Here is a 26,163-nt window from a genome sequence, read left to right as displayed (position 1 = left end):
CAATCCCAATGTGGACACACAATGTTCATTAGTCCAAATTTAGCAACAATTTGCTCTGAACTGTAATCAATTGCCACATTATAACTGAATGCAGCTTTGTGGGGATTAAACACAACATTTCTATCTTGATATCAATTCAGTTCAAGTTCATTTCGCGCTTCGCGTTGCTCATCAGTTTGATTTGCTCTTATATTATTCTTTGACTTGCCGTATTTCGAGTTCTGCGGCCTAAGCTTGTACGTCTGGTTGGTAGCATTGTTAAAAAAAAATTCCAACTGAAAATAAAAAGCTCTCATACATTTTCTGCATAACCGTGTATACCAAATTGTAGTATTGTGTAGTCACCAAAAGTTACTAAAAATCAATAATGAAGATGTGAACTTACCTTGATTAACAAACACTTATTAGCAAATAAAAATCTTCTTAGTCTTTAAAACTCGAAGAAATATTAAGATAATCTCTCAGAAATATTGAAAAATATACATTTAATTTTGCATATTTTAAAAAACGCGCAATACCAATGTCAATGTCATTTACACCAATAGACTATATTGAAAGAGCATCGTTTGTTCGAAAACGTGAATAGAAACTTTAATTTACACAAAATAAAAACTTTTCAACATTTTCAATAGATTAAAAAAAATACAGACAATTGTTTATTCACCCTTTTCATAGTTTATGCATAAATGTCAATCATTATTTACAGAATTTGAATTTAGAAACAACAAATATTTGACATGTACAAATGAAAATTTATCGAATCTAGCTTTTGCCCGCGACTTCGTCCGCGTAGTGGTGTTAGTGGTCAAAATGCTGCCGTATGTCATCTCAAATGTGAATTACTTGAGAATGTGTTACTGTTAGCATTTTTAAAGATATGTATTCCAAAGAAACCACGACCGCCGATTCATCATTTTATAATCATGATGAAAAGTAGCCAAGGTTATCTATATTATTATCCTTTAATTTCCTATATATTGCCTATCAATAAAAAAATACATTGTTTCGTTGTTATATTCCAAAAAAAAAAACATTCGTGCAAGCGTAACCTCAACACAAACAGGATTACTTTCGCATTCATAACATTAGTATGGTAGTAGGGATATTGGCGATTTAAATAAGTATATGTGTATTTAAATAAGAATCGAACGCGAGTGAAGCCACAGGCAACGTATTAACGAAAATGACGAATTTTCAAGTAAACATTAGTCTCCTCTATCAAACATACTACGCCGTCTACCCTTTTTATTAAAAAGTAGCCTATGTTCTTTCGCTCCTCATTAAGTGTCTAAATACAAAATTTCACTGTTACAGCTTTAAAAATGACGAATTTCCATATGACCATTCATCCCCTATTTTTACCCACTCTCCCCTATTTTTTTGCAATAAAAAGTAGACCATGTTCTTTCGTTCCTCATTAAGTATCTAAATACAAAGTTTTACTGTTACAGCTTTTAAAATGACGAATTTCCATATGACCATTTATCCCTTATTTTTACCCATTCTCCGCTATTTTTTTGCAATAAAAAGTATCAAGGTCTATTCTATCTCAGTACTAAATTCCATCAAAATCGGTTCACTGGTTTAGACTTGAAAGCGTAATTACAGACAGAGTTACTTTCGCATTTATGATATTAGTAGGGATTCTGTGCTCCAAGTCTCCAACGCACACTTATTCAATAGCATTTGTTTTTTAGTATCCAATAGCATTTATCCAACAATGAACTTTATCCAATAGCAATAAAGCTCAAATTGACTCTACGTATTAGTTAGAAAACGTTTGTATGGGATAAAGGAAAGGGCAGTTTTTAGGATTTTTCCGTCAATTATTTGATATTTTCTCACCTTTTAAACCTTCCCTGGACTTCTACAAATAATTCAAGACCAAAATTTGCCAAATCGGTCCAGCCGTTCTCGAGTTTTAGCGAGACAAAGGAACAGCAATTGATTTTTATATATATAGATGGAAACTTACTAATATGTGTTAATTAATATCATAAGGTATATCAAATTCAACAAATAAATAATTATTGTGTCTTACACATAAGATCTGGAACTTCATTCTCAGCTCAATCCATAGAATTAGTATTGATACTTACTGAATTATTAATTATACTACATGACATATTCTCTTAGAAGTATTTAAGAGTTAGTTATGGCGGGTTTTAAGTACTACTTACCTTATAAAAGAAAGACTACTAAGTTAGATCTAGTATTTAATGCCCAAAATCAGCTGCACGACACCTATATTAAATAAGTTCGACAAAAAGCGAAAGTTTTTCATTAGTTATTTATAGGCTAGTTTTTAACTATTGAACTATTTCAAATTGTCTGATAAAGTGTCTATTAGTTTGTGTAGTATATGGCACAATGTCTTTAAGATGAGCAAACAGAAACAGGCTCCAAATATACAATAATAAATAGACTCTGTTAGCGGTTTCACCATCGTTCACGTGGAATAGAAAGTATCTTATCTTCCTGTCTGTAACATCTAAATCCGTTCAGTGTACAAATATCCAAACATACCTACTTAGACATCTATACTAATATTATCTATACTTATAATAAATCTGTAGAGAGGTCAATTCTGTACATGAAATATATTTACAAAATAACTATCAGCGGGTGATTAGTGATCGATACTGACGCCAAAAATGCAATCAGAAAAATTTTTGTCTGTCTGTCTGTCTGTCTGTCTGTCTGTCTGTCTGTCTGTCTGTCTGTCTGTCTGTCTGTCTGTCTGTCTGTCTGTCTGTCTGTCTGTCTGTCTGTCTGTCTGTCTGTCTGTCTGTCTGTATGTTCTTTATAGAAATAAAAACCACTCGACAGATTTCAACGAAACTCGGTACAATTGTTCTTCGTACTCCTGGGTAGGTTACAGTATACTTTTCATCACGCTACGATCAATAGGACCAGAGCAGTGAAGGGAAATGTTGGGAAAACAGGAGAACTTACTCAATTTTTTAAGCTTCCGTCGCGTGTGCAGCCTTAATGGTTAAAGCTACACAGAAATTATGTATGACGGAAATGTTCTCCTTAAAATTGTTTAAAAATATTCCACGACAGCAAATGTCTATCTCATAAGGTTGACTCACAATAACACGTATAACTCCCGATAGCTTAGCAGTTCGGAGCTTTCTGATTATATTTGTCTACTCTTACGTTTATAACACATTCATTCATTCATATTAGAATAAATCTGTAGAAGGGTCAATTCTGTACATTGAAAATATTGAAAGAATAAATAGCAGGGGGTGTTACTGGATCGATACCAAACCCAAATATGTGATTTTTTTTGTCTGTCTGTCTGTATGTTCAGGCATCACGTGAAAACTAACGGTTCGATTTCGATGAAACTTGGTATAATTATACCTTACTATCCTGGGCATAAAATAGGATACTTTTTATCCTTGAAAAATACGTAGAAAAACTTAATTTTTTAGTTTTATACTACAGAACGCGAGCTCAACAGCAGTAGCTCAATAGAGGGATCTCCTTAATTATTATGGGCGTCGCCGTATTTGGGTCTAATAGATATTTATAAGATCTCATTGTCAGAGTTACTCAAAATGGAGAAATAAAACTTCCACGCTAGACCGACATCCGCGCAGACGGAGTTGCGGGCGGAAGCTAGTCTATACTATAATATTATAAAGCTGAAGAGTTTGTTTGTTTGTTTGTTTGTTTGAACGCGCTAATCTCCAGAACTACTGGTCCGAATTGAATAATTCTTTTTGTGTTGGATAGTGCATTTATCGAGGAAGGCTATAGGCTATAAAACATCACGCTATGACCAATGCTCGGCTTCTATGACCAATAGAAGCCGAGCAGAGCGGGTGAAACCGCGCGGAAGTAGCTATTTATAATATAATGTATTAATTGTAATGACAAGTGAAACGTCGTTTGCTTTTCTCTCTTATTTAAGTATGCTACGTAATATATGAAAGTGTCTGTGTACCTTGAGGAAGTCTCTCAGCCAGTAGACGTCCGGCTTCGGGTCTCCGATGACCTCGCAAGCTATGATGACGGTGTCTCCCTCCCGGGCTTCACTTGACCGCGGTTTGCGAATGAACATTGGCTCCTTTGAATATCTGTTGAAGATAAAGAATATAGTTGTAGAAACAGATGAAGGACTATGGAGGAAATTATGGATTTTAATTGTATTGGAAGTACAAAAGTTTAGCTGTGTGTTGAACAACTACAAAAGTACCGTGGCACGTTTTCTCATTACTAAGTGTAAGATAAATAGTAAGAGTTTTTGCCAATGTAATGATTGTTCTATTAGTTGTCGTAACTATAGACTGATGATTTCGGCACTCTGATTGGTTGGTTTATTAACATTATTTTTTTATTTATTAATCAGTGGAAGGAGGGTAGTGGGGCTTTTGCACTGCAGTGGGGCGACCATGGCTGAAAATAAAATAAATAAACAAAATCAGAGTGCCGAACGCGTTCTCGTTTCGATTACTTTAAACGTAAAGCAAACTCATACTTTACTTATTATTCTGGGCTCATACTATGGGTACAGGAACACTTTCTAGCAGATAGCTAGGCTTCAACAGTTGTGCTGTAGGTATTTTTATACGGTTAAAGGCTGAAATCATGGAAACTATTCATTTCATTCTCATCTAATGATATTATTATATTTTGTTAAAACTGCAAGTAGATGTTTCCAAGATTACTGTTGGAATTTGAATTGTAAATGGCTTTATACTTTTATAATAATATATTTGGACATTTTATGGCAAAATTTCGGTGCGTCGAACGGCGAGCTAACGGTGGTTATACCAACACGATGATTACAGTCTTACCGTGATATATAAAGCTATAAACATAAACTAAGGACTCACGGTTCATCAGGAGCATTGATCACAACCGGTGGTGTTCGCTTCTCTCTAGGCTGATCTCCTTCAATCACTTCAACCTTCCCTGACGTGGACGCTCGTCCCACCTCATTGGAAGCCGTACAGGTGTACACTCCAGCGTCTCTTCCAGTCACAGCTGCCAAAGCCAGTTCTATTTGACCATCTCGGTCTAATGTCATGATGGCGCGTCGACTAGGACGCAAGCGGACTCCATCGCGGTACCAGGTCACTCCAACTGACGGGTAGGCTTCCACCACTGCTGATATTCTGAGCTCTTCGCCTGGAAATTTATTTTGGAGATGTTAACTGATGTTTGGGATATCTTGTTGGTTAAAGGCATTTAGTATGAAGAAGATGGTGAAATAATAAAATAGTTCCATGTATAACATTGTTTTTGATTTAGAATCAATAGTACTTGGTATTTAAACGTAGTTCTCTCTGGATAAAACTGGGTCTTTAGTGATATATTGGACTAAATGAATTTAGATGTTTTGGAGTTATTCATTGTGAATTGCAATAGAGATTGAGGAATGCAGTGTAGATTCACTGTAGAGGTATTTACTACTCACCAGTTCATCTAAATACTTAGTACTTTTGAATATACTGAAGCAAACATAAAAAAAATGCTTACCATTTTATAAACCTTGTTACCTACCAGCTTTTCGTGATGATGTATTGAATGATATTTCTATTGTGCATGCGATTATTTCTTTTCTAAGGAGAGATGAAGAACATGTAATAGTTTAAAAGAGATAAAAGTTCAGAAATTAGATTGGTAAAAGTTATTTTCAGTACCCTTAGTATGAGTTTGCTTTACGTTTCAAGTAATCGAAACGCGCGTTCGGCCATGTGATTGGTTAGTTTATTCGCGCTGGCCAATCAGAACGCCCAACGCGCTCTCGTTTCGTTTTCGTTCAACATAAATCAAACTCGTACTAAGGGTACACAGATTAGCTTCAAGATTTACGAGACTCGACGAGAGTAAACTGTAATTTTTATTTAATTCATTTAGTATCGTTTAAAAAGGGCCTATACTTGGTTTCTCAATTCATTCGGATGGTGTATGTATGAATGCTGAAATATAGAATGCTGTAGTATTTGGTTGAGCGATGTGTAATATCAAGCAAAATAACTATCGGTCAATTGTCCTTACTCCTTATCGAGTTTAGTAATTACAAATAGATTTGATGGTAAATTAACTTAATCAGTTTACTCACGTAAATATATTGAGAAAAGCGAAAAAGAGGGTATAAATGGGATAAGTGAAGAAGAGAAGTGATACGAATGAATGTATTATGTAGAGGAGGCTCATAGCCCAGCCGTAGACTGCTAGGTTAGTGGCTGTTAATTTTGGTATTCTGTGTGGATTAAAGTAAAAAAATAAAAAAGTTAATAAAGAACATACCTTCAGACAGTCGGTACAAGGGTTCCAAACCGCAGCAGAACTCGGGAGCAACGTATGCCCTGATGCCCTTGTCCACGACGAGGCTGCATCTGCAGCTGACGGCTCCGGAGCTGTTCCTGGCCATGGCTTCGTAGACCCCTCCATCTTCCAGGGTGGTGGGGGCTATCTCCAATGTGTGGAAATGCTCGTCCTGGTAGTTGGTGCGGCGACCTTGAAAGTTTGAAGAAGGAATTTTAGTGATACGGTGTACTGTATTGAGGTGTGGATTTGACTGATATCAGATGGTGTCGAATTGCGTCATCTTCCCAATCAAATAATTCAATGTATTCATGGGCCTCCCGACATGTACTATTTGTTAGTTTTGATTGCAATATTTGGCGTGCAATTGGCAAACGCACAGAAATTTATTGACGTAGAGATTAAGATATTCATGAATGATTGAAAAACTTAATAACTAGTTACAGTTGGTGGATCTTGGGACCATTAGTTAGATGTGGAAATTGATAGAAATGCGAAATACTATGATGAATCAGGATAGAAATGATTAAAGGTAAAATAGATCATTTCATCTTTTTATATATTTTACGGGAGCATTGACTGATATTTGTTCATTTTCGTACTCTTTCAATAAGGTAAGTTAAGTTAAGTAATTCGACGAAATGTACAAAAATATACCAAAAAAAGCAAATACAGAATCCTAGTTCAAGTTGAAGCAATAAATCATTTTGGGCCCGCCCCTAATTGTTTCAGGAGTGAGACAAAAGCCGTGAAAGTGAAACGGTGGGAATTCTCGTTACCCCTCTGAAAAACGGATGTGAGGGCGGAGTTTTCAGACCGTGCCAACCGATCACGTTCGCTGAAAATAGTGGCATGAGGATTGAAATTATTACCGCCCAGTGTAAGGTGTAGGGAAACCCGATTTCAATGGAAAACGTTTTATAATTCAAGGTTTTTATTATAGGTTGAGGATGTTTATGCTTTTTTTCATAGCTTCTTTAGTTTTGGGTGCGTTTAAGGCTTTCTATAGATTGAATTATACGAATTTATTTCAAGTTTTGATCGTTTCAGTTATTGACAAATGTTTGAGTCTAGGGGCGGGGTAGTCAGGCGTGCCAACCGCTCCGGTCCCCGGGTTTTGTGGTGTGAGAATTCAAATTACCATTGCCAAGTTTGTGGTGTGGGGGAACTGCTTTTACACGTACCGATCAGAGGTTCGTAGAGATCAGTAGGTTTTATTATTTTCTAAGTGCAGATATTTGGGTTTTGACGGATAACAGATTCAATTCGAGTAATTAGAACTGAATTTTGTGTTTTCGGATATTATACACAGATATGACACAAATTGGGTACAATTTTCCGTAATTTGGACATTCCGTATTTTGGCATTTTGGCATTAAGTTGGAATTTGGAATTACGTTACTGCTTGATTTTACGAGCTTTACATGGCGGAAACCATGTCGTTTTCGATCTGGACATCAAAGGTAAGGTTTTTTTCTTCAACACTGACTCAATGCTACTCGCTATGGGAGGGGAGGGGGGTGCTATGTTTAGTGACGGACACTACTTACTATCAAACACCAGCAGTTCTCCATCTTTGAACCATGTGAGGGTCGGCGGAGGGTTGCCGACGACCTGGCAGGTCAGCCGGACCGGGTAGGTCGCTTGCACCCGCCGGTCTCGAAGCCGCATCGTGAACTGTGGTGGGTAGTCGCCTTCGGCATCTTGGGATCGCTCTCTGAAAACAGTGTTGGTATGTGTTATTTCTTGTGTTAAGTATTACATTTGAGGTTGGTGTTTAGTAAATAATTATGTGTGAATAGTTACGTTTTAGATAATTTTGTGTTAACTTTCTTTGACTGCTTAGTCGAGTGGTCTTAAGTGCGACTGCTGAGAAAGGCGTATCATTTTTTATTCCCGGGTTAGGCAAAGTATTGTTGGAAGTTTACTGTTACTGAAAATTTTAGATATATTACAGTCTGGTATAGTATAGTTCCCTCTGTACGACTGCCCATTTATCACCAGTTATGTTTTGAGTCACATGTAATGTGGTTAAGCCTATTACCATTACCTATTACACCGAACACAAGTCTAGACTTCAACCCAACCCAAATAATACTTTGCTCGATTTTAAAATCGAACCCGACACCCCTTGGCAATTATACTTCAGACGACTAGACTAAAGAAGCAGTCATAATTAAAACATAGCTAATACATAGCTGATTTAAGATAAACAAAGAATTTACAAACAAGTTCAAAGAGTAGGTACCTATGGAAAAGCGAAATGCCACAAAACTGTACCACATATACACATTGTTATATGAAGTAGGTACAACAAAGTGGGTGGCACTCATACAGGCAACAGGTTAGCCACACACCGACGAATCAGCTCACTTGACTCACTGAGCCATGTAGGTACCTCATTGCTCTTTTTGCCAAACTCGCTAACACTATGATATGGATAATTCTTGACTATAAGTCGCAATTATGTGCTTTAAATTGATACACAAAAATGGATTAATAAATAATATCATAATACACACTATAATGATATTCACTTTATGACCCATTTACTTAATAATGAACATAATAATTATGAACATCATGACATAATCTTGCACATTATACAGCCTGCAATTTAACTGTGTAGTTTTAACTATACAGTCGGACAGTACAGTTAAATCGTAGATGTATAGAGCATACAGTTAAAATTGTACAGGTTTCAATTGAATCGAATCAAGAATAAAGTAAAAACAGGTTAATAATAGTCTCACACGATTTAAATTTTTAAATTTTTTAAATCGTAAGGTGTGTAGACTGTATGGACCTACGATTTTACTGTACAGTTAAAACTGCACAGTAAAATCGTGTTCTAAATTTATACAGACAAAAATTTATATCTTTGTAAATGTCAGTTATGTTTTAATAATATCTAAAAGGGGAAGGTCATAATACGAGCTAGTCTATTCTATCATAAATCAAGTCTGTTGTGTCAGAATGCGAGATTAACGCCTCGTGTCTGTATCAAACAGCAAGTTTACTCATCAAAGGCTTCTTGGGTAAATATGTATGATTAAAATATTTACATCAGTTGGAGGCCTATTGTTAGACAATAGCTCTATAGCCAATAGATCTAGCCGATTATGTTTGAAATTAATCTTAAGCAAAGGCAAGAAAAACTAGGCAGATATTTCTTTATATCATCACTAATTAGGTTGTATCGTCCCGAAATATTAATGTTAATTTGTCTAAGAACGAACCGAAATATAGGTACGTAATGTTAATTGTTTTTAAATACTGAACGTATTATTTAATGCATTATTATAAAAAAGATATTAATGTTCCGTATTATCAAAAGCTAAGCCATATAAATGAATAAAATGTTTGTTTTTATTTATCTTCAACTAGTACGCAATGAAAAAGGTCCGCAAAATGGGAAACAAACAAAGCATAGAGTTATCGCAAGCGTTATTCAAAATGTAATTAAGAATGGGGTACAATTAGTAAACAAACCTATTTCAAGTATGCTTGAAAAACATCTCACCTCTTAAGCTTAGCATCGGCTTCCCATATCAGTCTGTCGGTGACGACGGCCAGCCTCGCGTACGTGGAGGCCCGGCCGTGGACGTTGGTCGCCTCGCAGCTGTACCGCGCCTCATCCTCGATGCAAATGTCCTTGATGGTCAACGAACAATCTTGACCGTTGTACAACGTCGTCACCCGGCTCTCTTCCTCGATCTCGTGCCCATTCTTCATCCAAACTATTTCAGGCAACGGCTTGCCCTTCACACTGCAGCTTAGGTTCGCCGTCTCGCCAGCTAACACCTTCAGTTGTCCGGGCAAAATGTCCACGAACTCCGGCCTGTCACCAGCCAGGCCGATGCCGACCGGAGAGGAAGTCTGCACAGACTCGCCCCACCCGTATCTGTTCCTAGGAGTCACTCGGAAGTGGTATTCTTCTCCTTGTTTTAAGTTGAAAGCGTCGAAAGAATTTAGCGGAGTAATTCCGAGTTCAACCCAGCGCGCGCCGCCTTCTTTCCCCAGAAGCCAGCTCTCTATCTTGTAGGCGAGGACTGGAGCAGTGTCGCGAGGGTCGGCTTTCGGCCAGGCGAGAGAGACCCAGTTGTTGCCTCCGTCCACGACGCTCGGCTCACCCGGGATGCGGTCCGGCACGGCTAAAATGAGAACCGATGCGGCACTGACCTTAAAGAATACTTGACGTGATGCCAGCCGACACTGCCAGATGACTTATTGTATTGATTTGAGATTGATCGAGCCAGAATTGGCAGGTTAGGCTAATTATAAGTGGAAGGTATGATCTAATGATTTGTTGCTGAGTGCCTACAACAGTAGCTGTCATCATTACATCAATGCTCGTTTGACGACGGACGAGTGACGTGGCGGCTACCGTCGATACAATAATGTAATTACATAACACTGTGACAGATTACATCACAGACATTTCCAAATTATAATTATTAAAGCATCTACTCAAAGTTCAAAACCATTGTTAATTCTAATTGTAGTTTTATTACTTGGGACGACCGAGCAATTAGAGAACAATGCCAAAATGTCGTGTTCTTGTTTTGTATACTCGGTGCATCGAATGCCGTTACCTATATTTTATTCTTACCACCACTTATTAAAAAACAAAGCTGGTGAATACTGAGTTGGTTTTTTATTAATTTTAAATTGATAATTATACGTAGAATAAGTGTCTGCCGGCAAGTCTTATGTTAGACAAGGTATTTACAAGTCACTAGGACTCGTCTAAGGAATCGTACTCTCTTGAATTGCAAGGACATGTAACTTTATTATTATTGCAAGTTACTGTTTCATAAATACTGTACATTAAAAAAAACATTGTAGTATAAAATACTTACATTTATACTTCCTCTCAGCGACTGAGACGGCAGCATCGTCCATAGGATACGTCCAGTCCGATATTAAGTTGTCTGATGACGCTCGCTGTCTCACCTTGAAATATAATTTGTTTATGTTTTTTAAATGGAATTTTATACTTGGTTTTTTTTTCTAAAAACGTTGCCCCGCGCTAGGATTTTCTCTTGTATCGTGGTTGCTTTTACAAACATACAAGTTCAAATACACATGACACCCAGACCCAAAAGAAAAATATGTGGATCACACAAAGAGTTGTTCCGAGCGAGAATTGAACCCGCTATACGTTGCGCGGTCCAGCCGGTCACACCAGGCAAAGTCGACTTTTAGATTGACTGTAAATATCAAAAAGGCAAAGGGTAGACCACAATGGGAGACACGCATTGTCTACCTAAGAACATACATACACCTAAGTACATCTTTGTGTGAATGGGTATTCTACCCATTCACTACGGCGTATTAATATTATAAATACGAAAGTTTGTGAGGATGTATGTATGTGTGTCAAAGTCAAAGCGCTTATTGCAACTACGTGTACAGATGATAGATTAGTGGTTAAGACTTAGCAGCCTCTTACAGACGATGCAACATTTTAGATAAATACATTCATTGTTATTAACAAATTTACGTCAAAACGGCGGAAGATATCGAGCTGAAATTTAGAACTGGCGTAGATTATGGTCTGGAATAACACGTAGGATACTTTTTATCCGCTCCTAATTGAAGCAGCTGGTAGAAGCTAGTTACTAATAATTGAGTGTCAAAATACTTTTTCTTCAAAGGGGTAATCAATAATCATCCAGTTAAGTACTTCTCTCGACTTCTGCTAGCCAAGACGGAGTGTCAGACTCTTACTGACTAAAAACTACCCCGTTCCTACTCCTGCTTTTTTAACCAGAGCCCCGGTAAACCCGCCAGTAGTCCGCAACTCCGGTTTAGAGTGCCAAAATACTTACCACGACAGTTACGAAGGCCCGGTCGCAGCCATACGCGTTCCTGGCGAGGATGCAGTAGGTACCGGCGTCAGACACCACCGACCTCTTCAGCGTGAACTTGACATAATCGTCTGATGTCATCTTGCACACTCGCTGGTTGGTTGTGATGTCTCTAATGCCCTTCATGAAGACCACTGCAACAGTAGTTGGTTTGTTGATTATATTATTTGTTTTGTATTCTTATTCAGTATTCTAATACAGTACATATTCAACTGTATGTTAAAACTAAGTGTGGGAGAGCCACGCTTTGGCACGAATCGGCTCAACCGGAGTGATAACACGGCCTCATAGAAAACCGATGTGAAACAACGCTTGCATTGTGTTTTGTTGTGTCAGTGGGGTTACCGGAAGCCCAATTACCTCCTTCTCCAATCTTCCCAATCTCTGATTCCTTAAGAACCCTTAAATTCCTAACCCTCAAAAGGCCGGCAACGCACTTGTAACGCCTCTTGTGTACATAGGCGGCGGCGATTGCGTTCTGTTTTTTAACTATAAAGCGTGGCGTCTGGCGTCGTTTATTTCACTGTATATATGTACGAAGACACAGATAATGTATGATAAAACTACCGTAAGAAACCGTGCTATCCCGGTATTTTTTAAAATTGCCCCATTCTAGGATTTTTTCCTGTGTCGTAGGTCCGTTTACAAACATAACATACTCATAACTCATGACACACAGACAGGAAACAACAATTTTGTTTCGCGCGGAAATCGAACCCGCTACCCGTTGCGCTTTGCCTAGCCACAGCGCCAACTGTCAGCAGTCATTATCCGACAACTGGCGAAAAACAATTGTACTCGAAAACTTAAGCTGTGCCTATTCCTTTACCGAATTCAGTATTATAGTCAGTTAGTACCGTAATGAACAACGAAATATACCTAGCTTTCACTTCCATATCCATAATCCAAAATCTCTGTCGAACACTAATTAAATTCTGCTCAAAACCGTTTACAAAACACAATCACTAGCAATGAAAACGAATCTTTACTCAAAGCAACACGTTTGCTTTTCGCTTGCATGCCTGTATAGGTGGTATAGGTATAGCTCAGTCTGGTATTTCGAGTCCCCTACCTGAGGGGTGACGGCGGACCCCTAATATTGAATCCGTCTGCACGTCTATCACAGACATCAAACCACCTCAACCTGTCTGTAACCTTATTAATTCGCAATAAAGTTGATATTCTATCACAGTTTTTTGGTATACCCTGATGTGCTTGTGTCCATATTTGTCCGAGGTCGTTATTATTGTGATACGAGTCTGCATTTGCAAATACGTTTTGTTAATTCTTTTGAAGTACGCTTTCAATGTAAAAACAATCTTAAATCTGTGTTGTATAAAGTTTGTTTGACATTATTGCCGGATAGTTTGCATTTTATACGCATTTGGAATTTGAGAAACCGACTATAGAAACGGATAATAAATTAGGAGTTAAAAGAAATCTGTTTTTACAAAACGTTTTTAGAAAGCTATGTTTATAATCTTTCTAATTAAAAATAATCATTTTACCTTTAGGCTTCGGCTCGCCCTGGACTCTGAAGGAAATATTGATATCTTCACCCACAGAAATGAGAATATCCTTCTCTGGTCTTCCAGCGATGATGGCAGGTTTGCCTTCAACTTCATTCGCCACCACAGTGATAGCAGCATTCATGTCAACATTACCATGAGTACTCCAAGCCCTGCAGGTGTACATTCCTGACTCTTTCTCCGTTACATCAGACAATGCCAATGTATATAAACCTTGTTCCACGAACGTTCTCGCGTTTCTATACACTTCAGTGACAGATCGGCCTTCTCGCAACCATTCTACCCTGGTGGGACAGCCTCTGATCTCCACTTGAAGTCCTATAGTACCGCCTTTAGCAACCTTGTAGTCGGAGAGTACGTTGGTGAAGTGAGGACGCCGCGACTCCATCGCTTGGCGGTTGAAACGAGAACGTTCTATTGTAGCTATGTTTGGACTTAGACGACTTTCTTTTCCTGTAAACAAATTAAAGTATTAGAAACATGGTTTAAATTAACATCTGATACGGAAAAGCTGATTTATAAAAAACTTTTATATTAATTGTAACGGTTTGCTCTTGAGTACCTACGTAAGTATAGATAGGTACATAAGTACAGAGTACTGCGCACCCTCCTTTCATTACGACCTTGGCTATGAAGCGTCGTCCATCAAACGAAACTCGAATAACGTCGAGTAACATTCAAATCAGAGTACAGTTACAAATCATTACACTAACTACCAGTAAACAATAACAAACAAAACACTAAAGTTTACCTTTTTAAACACATTTTAGTCCTGATGAAAGTTTTTACTGAATAGCGATTGATTTATCGTGTTATGATAAAATATTTCGCGGTGTTCACGGAACACGTGTTGCGAGGGCCGCGTTTCCCGCTAGACTAGACAGGCGTGCAAGGGTTTCGCGGGTATGGGCACCGGTAGCACCCAGACCACCCTAGGCAGAGCTCCCGCCATTCATTGCTGAACGAGGGGAACTCGATTTACAAAATGAGAATACTATATACAGTGAAATCTTGATAAGTGAGACATTAAGGGGTCTTTAAATTTGTATCACTTATAGAGGTATTCCACTAACCCAGTGTCTCAGATAACCAGGTATAAATAAATATTTGTCTCATTTACTGAGGGTTCCATTAATACAGGTGAAAATACAGGTTATTTCAGATAAAGAGGTGTGATTCTTAAATAAGACTATGTGTTATGTGCTCATTGTAATTGAATAAGTAAGTTGGCAAACAAAACGATGTATCTCAGTTACTGAGGTTTATGCATTTAATATTCACTTGTTGTCTCAGTTATAGAGGTAACTATGATGATAAATCGAAAGAACGAATCCCAGATAAAGAGGGTTGTTTGTCCCACTAATAGAGGTAATTCGGTGCCAATGTGTTGGGACCTCATTATGAGTTCCAGTTGTGGAGGTTTCTCACTTATCCAGGTACTACCTTAACCAAGTTTCACTGTATATAGAATTCAATCGACTCACCGGTGAAGTTTACAACATGGGTGATCTGATCACTCCACACTGAGTTCTCAGCCTTGCAGGTGTACTTTCCACTGTCGTCTGGTGTTGGGGAGCTGATGGCCAGCCTGCAGACTCCATCAGCCAAGTAGTAGGCTTGGTATCTCTCGTTGGTGGCCACTGGTCTATCATCCTTCAGCCAAGTTATTGTGGGAAGAGGTTGACCGCGAATTCGGCATTCCAGAACTAATTCGTTTTCAGCAAGGTGGTACGTGTCTGTTTGAAGAAGAAATCGGATTAACATAAAATTGATAATTAACAAAAAATAATAGATATATTACCTATTAAAAATGTTTTTAATGATAAAAAATTACATAAAACGTGCTAAAATTAGGCGTTGTGAATTATGTAATTCACAACGCCTAATTTTAGCATTTAAATAGCTAAAATAAATATTTTTATAACACCCTTACACCCCTACTACGTAAGTAAAAGTAAGTTCGCAAACGTTAATAAGAACGCGATCAAATTCTTTGTTGAACAAAACGTTGAAAGTACGAAATAATTTGCCCAAGTTCACTGTATTCAAGGTCAACGAAGGGATCAAAGTCTGCGACTCGCTAATTGAGTGCCCTATAAGTATACATGAATATCGAAAAGGGGAGATTTACCGCTCCCTACCTGACAACGTAATAAACTACCAAGCTACGCCATCTATGTAATTTTATTGGAACTGATTGCCGAGTTACATTGTAGCCTCACTGTTAGACTGTCAGCAGATGGCAATGCGTGTACTAATTGTTAATTCGTACTCTTTATTGAAATTGTAAAAAGTTATTTAGGCTTTTGAGTTTATTGAATCTTATTGAAGACGGTTTTTGATTACGGATGTACGGAGACAGAAATTAAGTTCTCGTCTTTAATTAAATAGAAGTCATAGTAAACAAATAACGTTTTATTCATATGTAACCGGTAAATGTATTAATAAGCCGTGATGTTATAATGAATGTTTCTTAAAAATATTTTACTTCATTAGATTTGTAGAAACATCACTGGGACTATTATACTACTTCATAACAGTTTTACATTAAGTAAGTGACTCATACGAGGCTATCCGAGGTTTACAGGTAAAACCTATTACGGATAACAAACGCTATTTTTATGTTAGTCACGATTTAGTACTAAACTTCTGTGGACAAGCATTTTTTGTAACATAAAAGTGATTTTCTTTACTTGGCGAAGCAATAATTCTATAAATAAATAAGATAATAAGTAGGTCTGGTATCTTATTTATTTATAGAATTTACCTGAATATAAGATCATACTATTTATCTTTCTACCCAAATGGTTGAGCAGATGTACACAAATATGTATAAGTAATACAATACAATATTTTGATTAAGTAATGTTATGAGTTTTGTCTAGTGTCACGTCTTTCAAGCCGTAGACATAGGTATACAGCATCATATTATGAATTGCAATTTCTCACTAGTTTTTTCTGTGCTGTTACGGATGATATTGTTTAACTGACCTATACATATTTTGATTACTTTTTACTTGATATGCCTACTTGATGGTATGACGTCACGTGAAATTGAAAAAACTTTGTAAATAAATAAAGTCTGCCTTTACTTCATTATATTGGACCTAACCCTAGTACTTTTAGAGAAAGGGCGACCGCAAGTGCGACTGCCGGACTCGGGGTCTCGGGTTCGATTCCTGCGTCGGGCAAAGTATTACTGGGCTTTTTGAAAATTTCTCAGTGGTAACACGGAGTCTGGAATTGTGCCCAGTATATGGCAATAGGCTCACCCTCTATTACATGGGAATTGAAACACAAATCGGGAAATAGTGGGTGTAAAATTGTACATTGTATAGCGATCTTACGTGCCGTAATGTGCACCTTTGCCTAACCCTTCGGAGATAAAAGGGGTCACGTTGCGTTGCGTTACGTTTAGAGAAAGGTTCTTACCTTTTATCAACCAATACCTTCCTTACCTTTACTCTTGTAAAGGCAAGGAAGGTATTGGTTGATAGATATTACAATAAAGTTTTGAAAGTCAAATACATTCAATAAAATTAATCTACAATAATTATACAATTAATAAAAAATATTTGTTAGACTCACCACGAATAGATCTCGTAAACGTGGGCGGTATAGGGGAAGCTTCGAAGCTGGGGTACACCTTCAGATTAGCTGAGCTATTGACTGATCCATTCTCATTCTCTACAGTGCAACTGTACTCAGCAGAGTCACTCACAACTGCATTCAATACTTCTAGAGTTATTAACCCATCAAGGAACTTGGTCTTATACTTTAACTTATTGTCCAGAAGAACGCCATTCCTGTACCAAGTGATTTTCGGATCACTCGAAGACAGAACACTGCATGTCAACTTTACTCTTGAACCTTCAACGGCAGTACGATCAGTAAGGTAAGTCGAAAAGACCGGCTTTCTCTTCAGATCCCTGGAAAGACTAGAACGCTTCTCCGATATCAGACTCCTTGCTTCGCTTAGAGCCTTAGATCTGTGACGGTCTACTCGTCTCTCGGATTCACCTCTGTCGAACCTCTCGCGTCTTTCCGACTCACTTCTTTCAGGCAGTGGTGGGACAGAGGATCTGAGCTGTGAATCCAAAACTATAGTTTGGGCTTTGTATATTGTAGCATTTCTACCCAAACTTTCTCTTTCTGAGAACTTTTCGTGCTCAAACGTCTTCTCTCTATAGCCGGATGGTCGGATGAATTCCATCGTGTAGTCCCTATGGTTGTGGTCTACAAACTTGGCCCTGTCTTGAGACCTTTCCTTCGTCGGTTCGTAGTGATATTCCTTTATATAATGATCCTCGTCCGTTCCTCGTTTTGCAGAAATGTCGCCGTTTCTTGGTCTCGACTCTGATGAAGCTTCAACCCCTGATGTTAGAGGCTTCTGTTTGGTATCATTCAAATCTTTCTCTATCTCTCGTCTTTTCTCTTCTCGTATTCTTCTCTCGGTTTCTCTTATTTCCTGTTCTCGTTTTTCATATTCCTCCTGTTCTTTTGCAAGTCGAAGTTTTTCTTCTTCTTTCCTTTTCTTGGCAGCTTCTTTTCTAGATTTTTCAAATTCCTCGGATTCTCGTTTGAGGCGTGCGTCTTCTTCTTCCCGTTTCTTTTTAGCAATTCTTTTCTTTTCCAATCTTTCCTTTTCTTCTTCTTCACGTATTCTTTGCTCTTCTTTTTCTTTTTCTAGTTTCTCTGCTCTTTTCTTATCCCTCTCTCTTTTTTGTTCTTCTTCTTGCTTCAATGTTTCCTCTCTTGCTTTTGCTTCTTGTAGTTCTTTCTCTCTTAATCGTTCTTCTTCTTTGCGTTTCCGTTCTAATTCCTCCTTATCTTGTTGAGCCTTGACCTCTCGTTCTTGCTTTTCTTTCTCTTCTTGTTTACGTTTCTTTTCAGCAGCTCTTTTATCTTTTTCTAGTTTTTCAGATTTGGTTTTTGCTTTAAGTTTCTCCTCTTGTTCTAATTCTTCTTTACGTTTCTTTTCGTCTTCTAATTTCTTATTTTCTTCCTTCTGTTTCTTTTCCGTTTCGAGCCTCAAATTTTCTTCTTCTTCTTTACGTTTCTTATCAGCCTCCAACTTTGATTTCTCTTCTTCATCCTTCCGTTTCTTTTCCGCCTTCTTTTGCTTCTTTTCTTCGTCTTTGCGTTTCATTTCAGCCTCTTGTTTTGCTTTTTCTTCCTCTTCTTTGCGTTTCTTTTCAGCGTCCAGTTTAGCTTTTTCCTTTTCCTCCTTCTGTTTCTTTTCTGCTTCTAGTTTTTCTTTTTCCTCCTTCTCCTTGCGTTTCCTTTCAGCTTCCAGTTTTGCTTTCTCTTCTTCCTCTTTTTGTTTCTTTTCTGCTTCGAGTTTTGCCTTTTCGTCTTCTTCTTTGCGTTTCTTTTCAGCTTCGAGTTTTGCCTTTTCCTCTTCTTCTTTCCGTTTCTTTTCTGCTTCTAATTTTGCTTTTTTCTCATCCTCCTTCTGTTTCTGCTCAGCTTCTAATTTAGCTTTCTCTTCCTCTTTTCGTTTCTTTTCGGCTTTCTTTTGTTTCTTTTCTTCTTCTTTGCGCTTAGCCTCAGCTTCCAGTTTAGCTTTTTCCTCTTCCTCTTTCTGTTTCCTTTCCGCCTCTATTTTTGCCTTTTCCTCTTCCTCCTTGCGTTTACTCTCAGCTTCTAGCTTCGTTCTTTCTTCTTCTTCTTTGCGTTTCTTTTCAGCTTCTAATTTTGCCTTTTCCTCTTCCTCTTTGCGTTTCTCAGCTTCTTGTTTAACTTTTTCTTCTTCTTCCTTCCGTTTCTTTTCAGCTTCTAGTTTTGCTTTTTCCTCTTCTTCTTTTTGTTTCTGCTCAGCTTCTAGTTTAGCTTTCTCTTCTTCTTTTCGTTTCTTTTCCGCTTTCTTTTGTTTCTTTTCTTCATCTTTGCGCTTAGATTCAGCTTCCAGTTTAGCTTTTTCCTCTTCCTCCTTTTGTTTCTTTTCAGCTTCGAGTTTAGATTTTTCCTCTTCCTCCTTTTGTTTGCTTTCTGCGTCTAATTTCGCCTTTTCCTCCTCCTCTCTGCGTTTACTCTCAGCTTCTAGTTTCGCTCTTTCTTCCTCTTCTTTCCGTTTCTTTTCTGCTTCTAGTTTGGATTTTTCCTCTTCTTCCTTCTGTTTCTTTTCAGATTCCAGTTTTGCCTTTTCTTGTTCCTCTTTCTGTTTCTGTTCAGCTTCTAGCTTAGCTTTCTCTTCCTCTTTTCGTTTCTTCTCTGCTTTCTTTTGTTTCTTTTCTTCATCTTTACGCTTAGCTTCAGCTTCCAGTTTAGCTTTTTCCCCTTCCTCTTTCTGTTTCTTTTCAGCTTCGAGTTTTACCTTTTCCTCTTCTTCCTTCTTTTTCTGCTCAGCTTCGAGTTTAGCTTTTTCTTCCTCTTCCTTTTGTTTCTTTTCAGTTGCAAGTTTTGCCTTTTCCTCCTCCTCCTTGCGTTTACTCTCAGCTTCTAGTTTAGCTTTTTCTTCCTCTTCTTTGCGTACCTTTTCAGCTTCTAGCTTAGCTTTCTCTTCCTCCTTCCGTTTCTTCTCCGCCTTCTTTTGTTTCTTTTCTTCTTCTTTGCGCTTAGTTTCAGCTTCCTCAGCTTCCAATTTAGCTCTTTCGTCCTCTTCCTTTTGTTTCTTTTCAGCTTCTAGTTTTGCTCTTTCCTCTTCCTCCTTGCGTTTATTCTCAGCTTCTAGTTTCGCTCTTTCTTCCTCTTCTTTGCGTTTCTTTTCAGCTTCCAGTTTAGCTTTTTCCTCTTCCTCTTTCTGTTTCTTTTCAGCTTCGAGTTTTGCCTTTTCCTCTTCCTCCTTGCGTTTACTCTCAGCTTCTAGTTTTGCTTTTTCCTCCTCCTCTTTGCGTTTACTCTCAGCTTCTTGTTTAACTTTTTCTTCCTCTTCTTTCCGTTTCTTTTCAGCTTCTAGTTTAGCTTTTTCCTCTTCTTCTTTTTGTTTCTGCTCAGCTTCTAGTTTAGCTTTCTCTTCCTCCTTACGTTTCTTCTCCGCTTTCTTCTGTTTCTTTTCTTCATCTTTACGCTTAGCTTCAGCTTCCAGTTTAGCTTTTTCCTCTTCCTCTTTCTGTTTCTTTTCAGATTCGAGTTTTGCCTTTTCCTCTTCTTCCTTCTGTTTTTGTTCAGCTTCTAGTTTAGCTCTTTCCTCTTCCTCTTTCTGTTTTCTTTCCGCCTCTAATTTCAACCTTTCCTCTTCCTCCTTGCGTTTACTCTCAGCTTCTAGTTTAGATTTTTCTTCCTCTTCCTTCTGTTTCTTTTCAGATTCCAGTTTTGCCTTTTCTTCTTCTTCCTTCTGTTTCTGTTCAGCTTCTAGTTTAGCTTTCTCTTCCTCCTTTCGTTTTTTCTCTGCTTTCTTTTGTTTCTTTTCTTCATCTTTGCGCTTAGTTTCAGCTTCCAGGTTAGCCTTTTCTTCTTCCTCCTTTTGTTTCTTTTCAGCTTCGAGTTTTGCTTTTTCCTCTTCCTCTTTAAGTTTCTTTTCAGCTTCTAGCTTGGCCTGTTCTTCCTCTTGGCGTTGCTTTTCAGCTTCTAATTTCGCTTGTTCCTCTTCATCTTTGCGTTTTTTGTCTGCTTTCTTTTGCGACTTCTCTTCCTCCTTTTGTTTCTTTTCTGTTGCGAGTTTGGATTGTTCGTCTTGTTCATCTTTAGCTTTCTTTTCTATTTCCAGTTTCCTCTTTGTTTCTTGTTCTTCTTCGTCCTTTTGTCTCTTCTCTGCCTCCAATTTAGAAGTTTCTTCGTGTGAAGTTTGTTTTGTATCTGCTTCTAGTTTTAATTTTGCTTCTTCTTCACGTTTCACTTCAGTTTCTACCTTTGCCTTTGTTTCATTTTCTTCCTTTTCAGCCTCGAAACTCAATTTCCTTTCTTCATCCTTTTGTATTTTTTCTGTTTCTAACGCTGTGGCTTGTTCCTTCTCTTTTTGTTCCTCTTCGGCTTTGATTGATTTCATAGTCTCATCTTCTTGTTTCTTTTGTTCTTCCAATTTATCTTTGTCTTCTTCCTTTTTGGGTTTCTTCTTGGCCTCTAGTTTTTCCTGCTCCTGCTTTTCATTGTCAGATTTAACACTTTCTTCTCGTTTTTCTTGTTTTAGTTCATCTTCCAATTTAGTTGTTTCATGTGGTTCTTGTTTCTGTGCTGCTTGTAACTTTTTGTCTTCTTCGTCTCCACTTGTCTGTTTGACTTCTTGTTTTTCTTGTTCTGTTTTATCTTCTTGTTTTGCTTTTTCTACTTCAAGTTCAGCTTGCTCTTGCTTCTTATGTTTCTTTTCAGCTTCAAGATTTTCTAATTTTAATTTTTCTTCGTTTTTAACTTTCTCTTCAGCCTCTTGTTTTTCCTTTTCTTGTCTATTTTGTTCTTCAAGTTTTGCTCTCTCTTCTTCCTCTTTACGTTTCTTCTCAGCTTTTTCTGCTTTCTTTTGTTTCTTTTCGGCATCTGACTTAGCCTTTTCTTCCTTTTCGTCATCGCTTCGTTTCTTTTCAGCTTCCAGATTAGCTTTTTGTTCTTCCTCCTTTAATTTAGCTTCCTCTTCCTTACGTTTTTTGTCAATTTCTTGTTTCTTTTCGGCTTCTAATTTAGCTTCTTCTAATTGTTGTGTTTCTAGTTGTTTTTCAACTTCATCTTTTTGCTTACTTTCCGCGTCTAGTTTTACTTTATCATCATCCTTTTCTGTCTTTTCTACTTCTAATGTCGTGGTTTCTTGTGCCACTTCTTGTTTTTGTACTTCAGCTTGTTTCTCTTCTGCTTCAAGTATAGTTTCTTTTTCTTTCTTTCCGGCTTCTGTCTTTACTTTTTTCTCAGATTGTTTTGGTTCATCTTCTGCCTTAGCCATTTCAACTTTCTCTTTCTCTTCACTTATTTCAGTTTTTACCTTTGCTTGTTCTTCTTCCTCTTGTTGTTTTGTTTGCGTTTCTAATAAATCTTTCTTTTCTTCTGTGTCTTTTTTCTCTTCCTTTTTCACTTCTGTACTTTGTGTTACTTCTGTTTCTACTTTATCTTTTACTTCTTCCTTTTGTTGTTGTTCGACTGATGATGATTTTGCTGATTCTTGTTCAGTCTCTAGCTCTACTAGTTGTTTTTCTTCTTGTTGTGATTCTATAGAGACTAACTTATCAGTTTCTTCTTTTTCAATTGATATTTCTTTTTGCGTTACTTCAGCTTTAGTCTCTTGTTTTTGTACAACTTCCGATTCTAATTGTACTTCTTCTTGTTTTTTCAACTCTACCTGGTCGTCTTTCTTTGTTTCGTTTTGTTTAGTATCTGGTTTTAATTTCTCTTCATCTATCTTTTGCTTGTCTTCTGTATCTACTTTACTTTGTTCTTCTTGTTTACTTTGTTGAATTTCCGGTGATTCAACTTTAACTTCATCTTGTGATTTCTTCAGAGTTTCCACATTCTCTTTTTGAAGTGTTTCAGCTTGGTCCAAATCTTTCTTTTCAGTTGCCTCTTTTTGCTTTGATTCTATATCAGCTTCTGACGTCGAAGCTTCTACTTCTTGTTCTGTCTTTGTTTCCGATAGTTTTTCCTCAGTTTTCTGAACAAGTTCCTTACTTTTACCATCTTGATCTACGTCCTCTTTCTTTGATTCGGGTTCAGTTTTATCTGTAGTTTCTTGTACTAACTGTGACATTTGTTCTACTTCAGAGACGTTCTCCGATTTTTCTTGAGTTTCCACTAGTTCAATTTCGGTTTTAGATTCAACTTCAGCCGGGACATCTTTCGGAATGTCCGCATCTTTAGTTTCTGTGGAACCCTCCACCGATTGCAATTCTGCCTCTGTTTGGTCTTGAATCTCCTTATCTTTTTGACTTTCTTCAATTTCTTGCTCATCTTTCTTACTTTCTTCTTCCACAGTAGCAGAAACTTTAGAGCTTGGAGATCCTGATGTTACGCTCGTTGAAGGACCTTGAGTTTTTTCAGAAAGCTTTTCCGAGTCAAGAGACTCTCCCTCTTTTGTAGATGTTTTGTCTTCTTCTTCTTCTTGGATCTTTTTAGCCAAATCTTGTTCTTCCTTTATTTCTTGAACTTCCTCTGTTGGTGAAGTAGACTCTTTTTGAGATTTGTTTCCAGAAGGTTCATCTTCAGGTGTCTTTTGTGAAGTTGGTTCTTGTTCCTTGTCAGTCTTGATAGCAGAAGTTGAAGCCGTAGGTTCCACTTCAGATGGTTCTAGTGGTGTTTGTTCATCTTGTGTAGTACACGGTTGGTCTGCTTTTTGTACTTCTAGACTTTCTACCTGAAATTCTATTTCAGCTGCAGTTTCCTCTGCTGCAACAGTAGCTAAGGTCTGTTCTTCCGTTACAACACTTTCCTCTACATTGATTTCAGTACTTTCAGCGGTTTGGATAGTCTCGTCTTCCATATCTTCTACTTCAGTTTCAGGTAATGTTGTTTCCTTTCCTAACATACCTAATGCTTCCAAATTCTGTACAGCTATGATAGCTTGTGCAGCTATTTCATCTACTAATTCGGTAGCAATTTGTTGGACCTCATTCATATCAACCTCCTGAATCATGACCGTTTTGCGTGCTTTAGTCTTTTTAGTTTTGGTATCTTCGACATCAGTTTGTTTTGCGGTTTCCTGTACTTCATCAGACTTTTCTATTTGTTCTTTAGCCTGAGATGTACTAGCTTCGTCGAATTTCACACCTGACTTTCTTTCAGTAGTCACTGTCTTTACTTCTTGCTGTACTTTCTCTAGTGAAATATCTTGTTCTTGTAATGGTTCAGGCTCTTGTTTTTCCGCTATGGATTGTTTGCTTTTGTCAGTTATTTTCGTTTTTATTAATTCGGTTACACTAAGTATTTGTGACGAGATTTCTTTGAAGACTGGAATCTTTTCCTTCACCTCTAGAGTTGACTTTGACTCCATGTTTGTAAGGCATTTGTTCACACATTCTATAAGTTCATTTACTTTTGTTACTGCTTCTGCATCTAATACTGAAGCTTTTGGTACTAGTACCTCACAGATATTACTTTTTAACTCTTCTAGTATGATTTTCGTAAACGCTGCATCGCTTGGCAGTCTGGCCGTTTTATCTAGATTAATGTAAAATTTGATATCTTCGAAATGATTCAATACCTTACGAAGTGATTTTGTGAATGATTTCCAATTAGTTTGGTCTTCCTTTTCAATATCAGTAATGACTGATATATTTTTAATGGATTTTAATAAAGTTTCCGACGGTTTACCATAGTTTTCAAACATATATCTCTTTTGTATGCTAGACATTGTACCTCGCATGTTAGATATACTTCCGTAAACAGAATGAACTGCTGTGAGTATATGATCTCTGGTCTCTGTACTAAGTTTAACTTCAGCCAATTCTTTTTCAAGCGAGAATACTTTGTCTTCTAACTGGTCAAGAGTTTGAATGACATCAACTCCCTTTTCTATGAGAACTTCAGCGTTACTTCCAAAACTAAGTTTCAGCGTTTTGATTGTATCCTTAAGATTATTTAAGCTGGATACTATAGCAGCCAGATTTTCATTTTTAGCATCAACTTTACAAGCTTCTTCTAAGAGTTTCACCGTTTCATTCGATTCACTGGAACATTTCTCGAGGATGTTTTCATTGTTTATCTCCACTGATACCGTTTCAGCAGCCTGGACTTCTTGAGTTTCACTCATATTGTTGACAAGTAACTTTAATGTCGCACAAGCGTCTTTAAGTAGTTCTGGCGGACTATCTTCATTTATTTGCAATTGTACACTTCTTACACTGCACTCTAAATCTTCAAGAGTTTCATTCAAAGTGTCGTTTGCAGCTCCGTCGTAATCACATTTCAGTTTAATAATCACCGTTTGGACTTCATCTAAAGCGTTTTGTAAGGCTTCTGTATCTTCAACTTCTCTTACTGTTGGAATATTGATCTTATCCGTTACCTCTTGGAGCAATACTTCAAGCTGTTTCATTGAATTTTGCTCATCGGGGATTTCAACTGAAAATAAACACAATAAATTATTAATTAGATCAGAAGTAAAGTTAGGGTATATTATTGATATTTAGGTAGCAACACAAACCTATATCCGCAACCTGGAGCACCTCTGGTGATATGATGATGGCCTTTTCTAAATCTTCTTGCAAGTGTGTGATAACTTCAGATACCTTTTGAAGAGCATCTTGCTTACCCGTCGAACCGATATCCTCAGCACTCTCCAAAGCCTTATTGTGTAACGTTATCAAAGAATCTTGTAGTTTTTGAGCCAATTTAACCTGTTCTACTTTAGCGTCCTCCAGTAAGCCGGGCTCTTCACTTACTTCAACTATTTCTATACTCTCTTTCAAGGATTTTGCTAGTTCAATGGACTCTTTTAATTCCTGAGCGTCTGTCAACGTTGAGATTGCAGATACTAAACCTGATGTTTCTTCTGATATAAAGTCGTTAATGTGTTGAACAAGAGCAGTTTTTTCTGGAAACAAATAATATCAATGGATGAAATTGCAAATATTAAAGCTTTTGAAGCTTGATTTTTCAGCTGCCAGTATTATGTGCATGTA

At 37.5% G+C, this 26,163-nt stretch overlaps 1 protein-coding gene across 5 annotated transcripts in view; it reads right to left on the bottom strand.

Moving 5' to 3' along the window:
- Nucleotides 1-26,163, bottom strand: part of LOC118262676 (titin homolog) — a 185,241-nt gene that overhangs the window by 19,170 nt on the left and 139,908 nt on the right. For all 5 annotated transcript variants that reach the window (XM_050703908.1, XM_050703910.1, XM_050703911.1 and 2 more), the window contains 11 exons: nucleotides 25,686-26,075; nucleotides 17,279-25,603; nucleotides 15,175-15,426; nucleotides 13,670-14,143; nucleotides 12,123-12,295; nucleotides 11,151-11,244; nucleotides 9,812-10,442; nucleotides 7,839-8,005; nucleotides 6,271-6,480; nucleotides 4,851-5,145; nucleotides 3,959-4,091 (listed from right to left, as the gene is read on the bottom strand). In XM_050703908.1, the coding sequence (XP_050559865.1) occupies nucleotides 3,959-4,091; nucleotides 4,851-5,145; nucleotides 6,271-6,480; nucleotides 7,839-8,005; nucleotides 9,812-10,442; nucleotides 11,151-11,244; nucleotides 12,123-12,295; nucleotides 13,670-14,143; nucleotides 15,175-15,426; nucleotides 17,279-25,603; nucleotides 25,686-26,075 (11,144 nt within the window). The remainder of the gene's footprint in view (nucleotides 1-3,958; nucleotides 4,092-4,850; nucleotides 5,146-6,270; nucleotides 6,481-7,838; nucleotides 8,006-9,811; nucleotides 10,443-11,150; nucleotides 11,245-12,122; nucleotides 12,296-13,669; nucleotides 14,144-15,174; nucleotides 15,427-17,278; nucleotides 25,604-25,685; nucleotides 26,076-26,163) is intronic.

Source organism: Spodoptera frugiperda, chromosome 25, assembly GCF_023101765.2.
Source record: "Spodoptera frugiperda isolate SF20-4 chromosome 25, AGI-APGP_CSIRO_Sfru_2.0, whole genome shotgun sequence".
Classification (NCBI taxonomy): domain Eukaryota; kingdom Metazoa; phylum Arthropoda; class Insecta; order Lepidoptera; family Noctuidae; genus Spodoptera; species Spodoptera frugiperda.
Note: the sequence above shows the minus strand (reverse complement) of the source record. Positions and strands in the feature narration are given on the sequence as shown.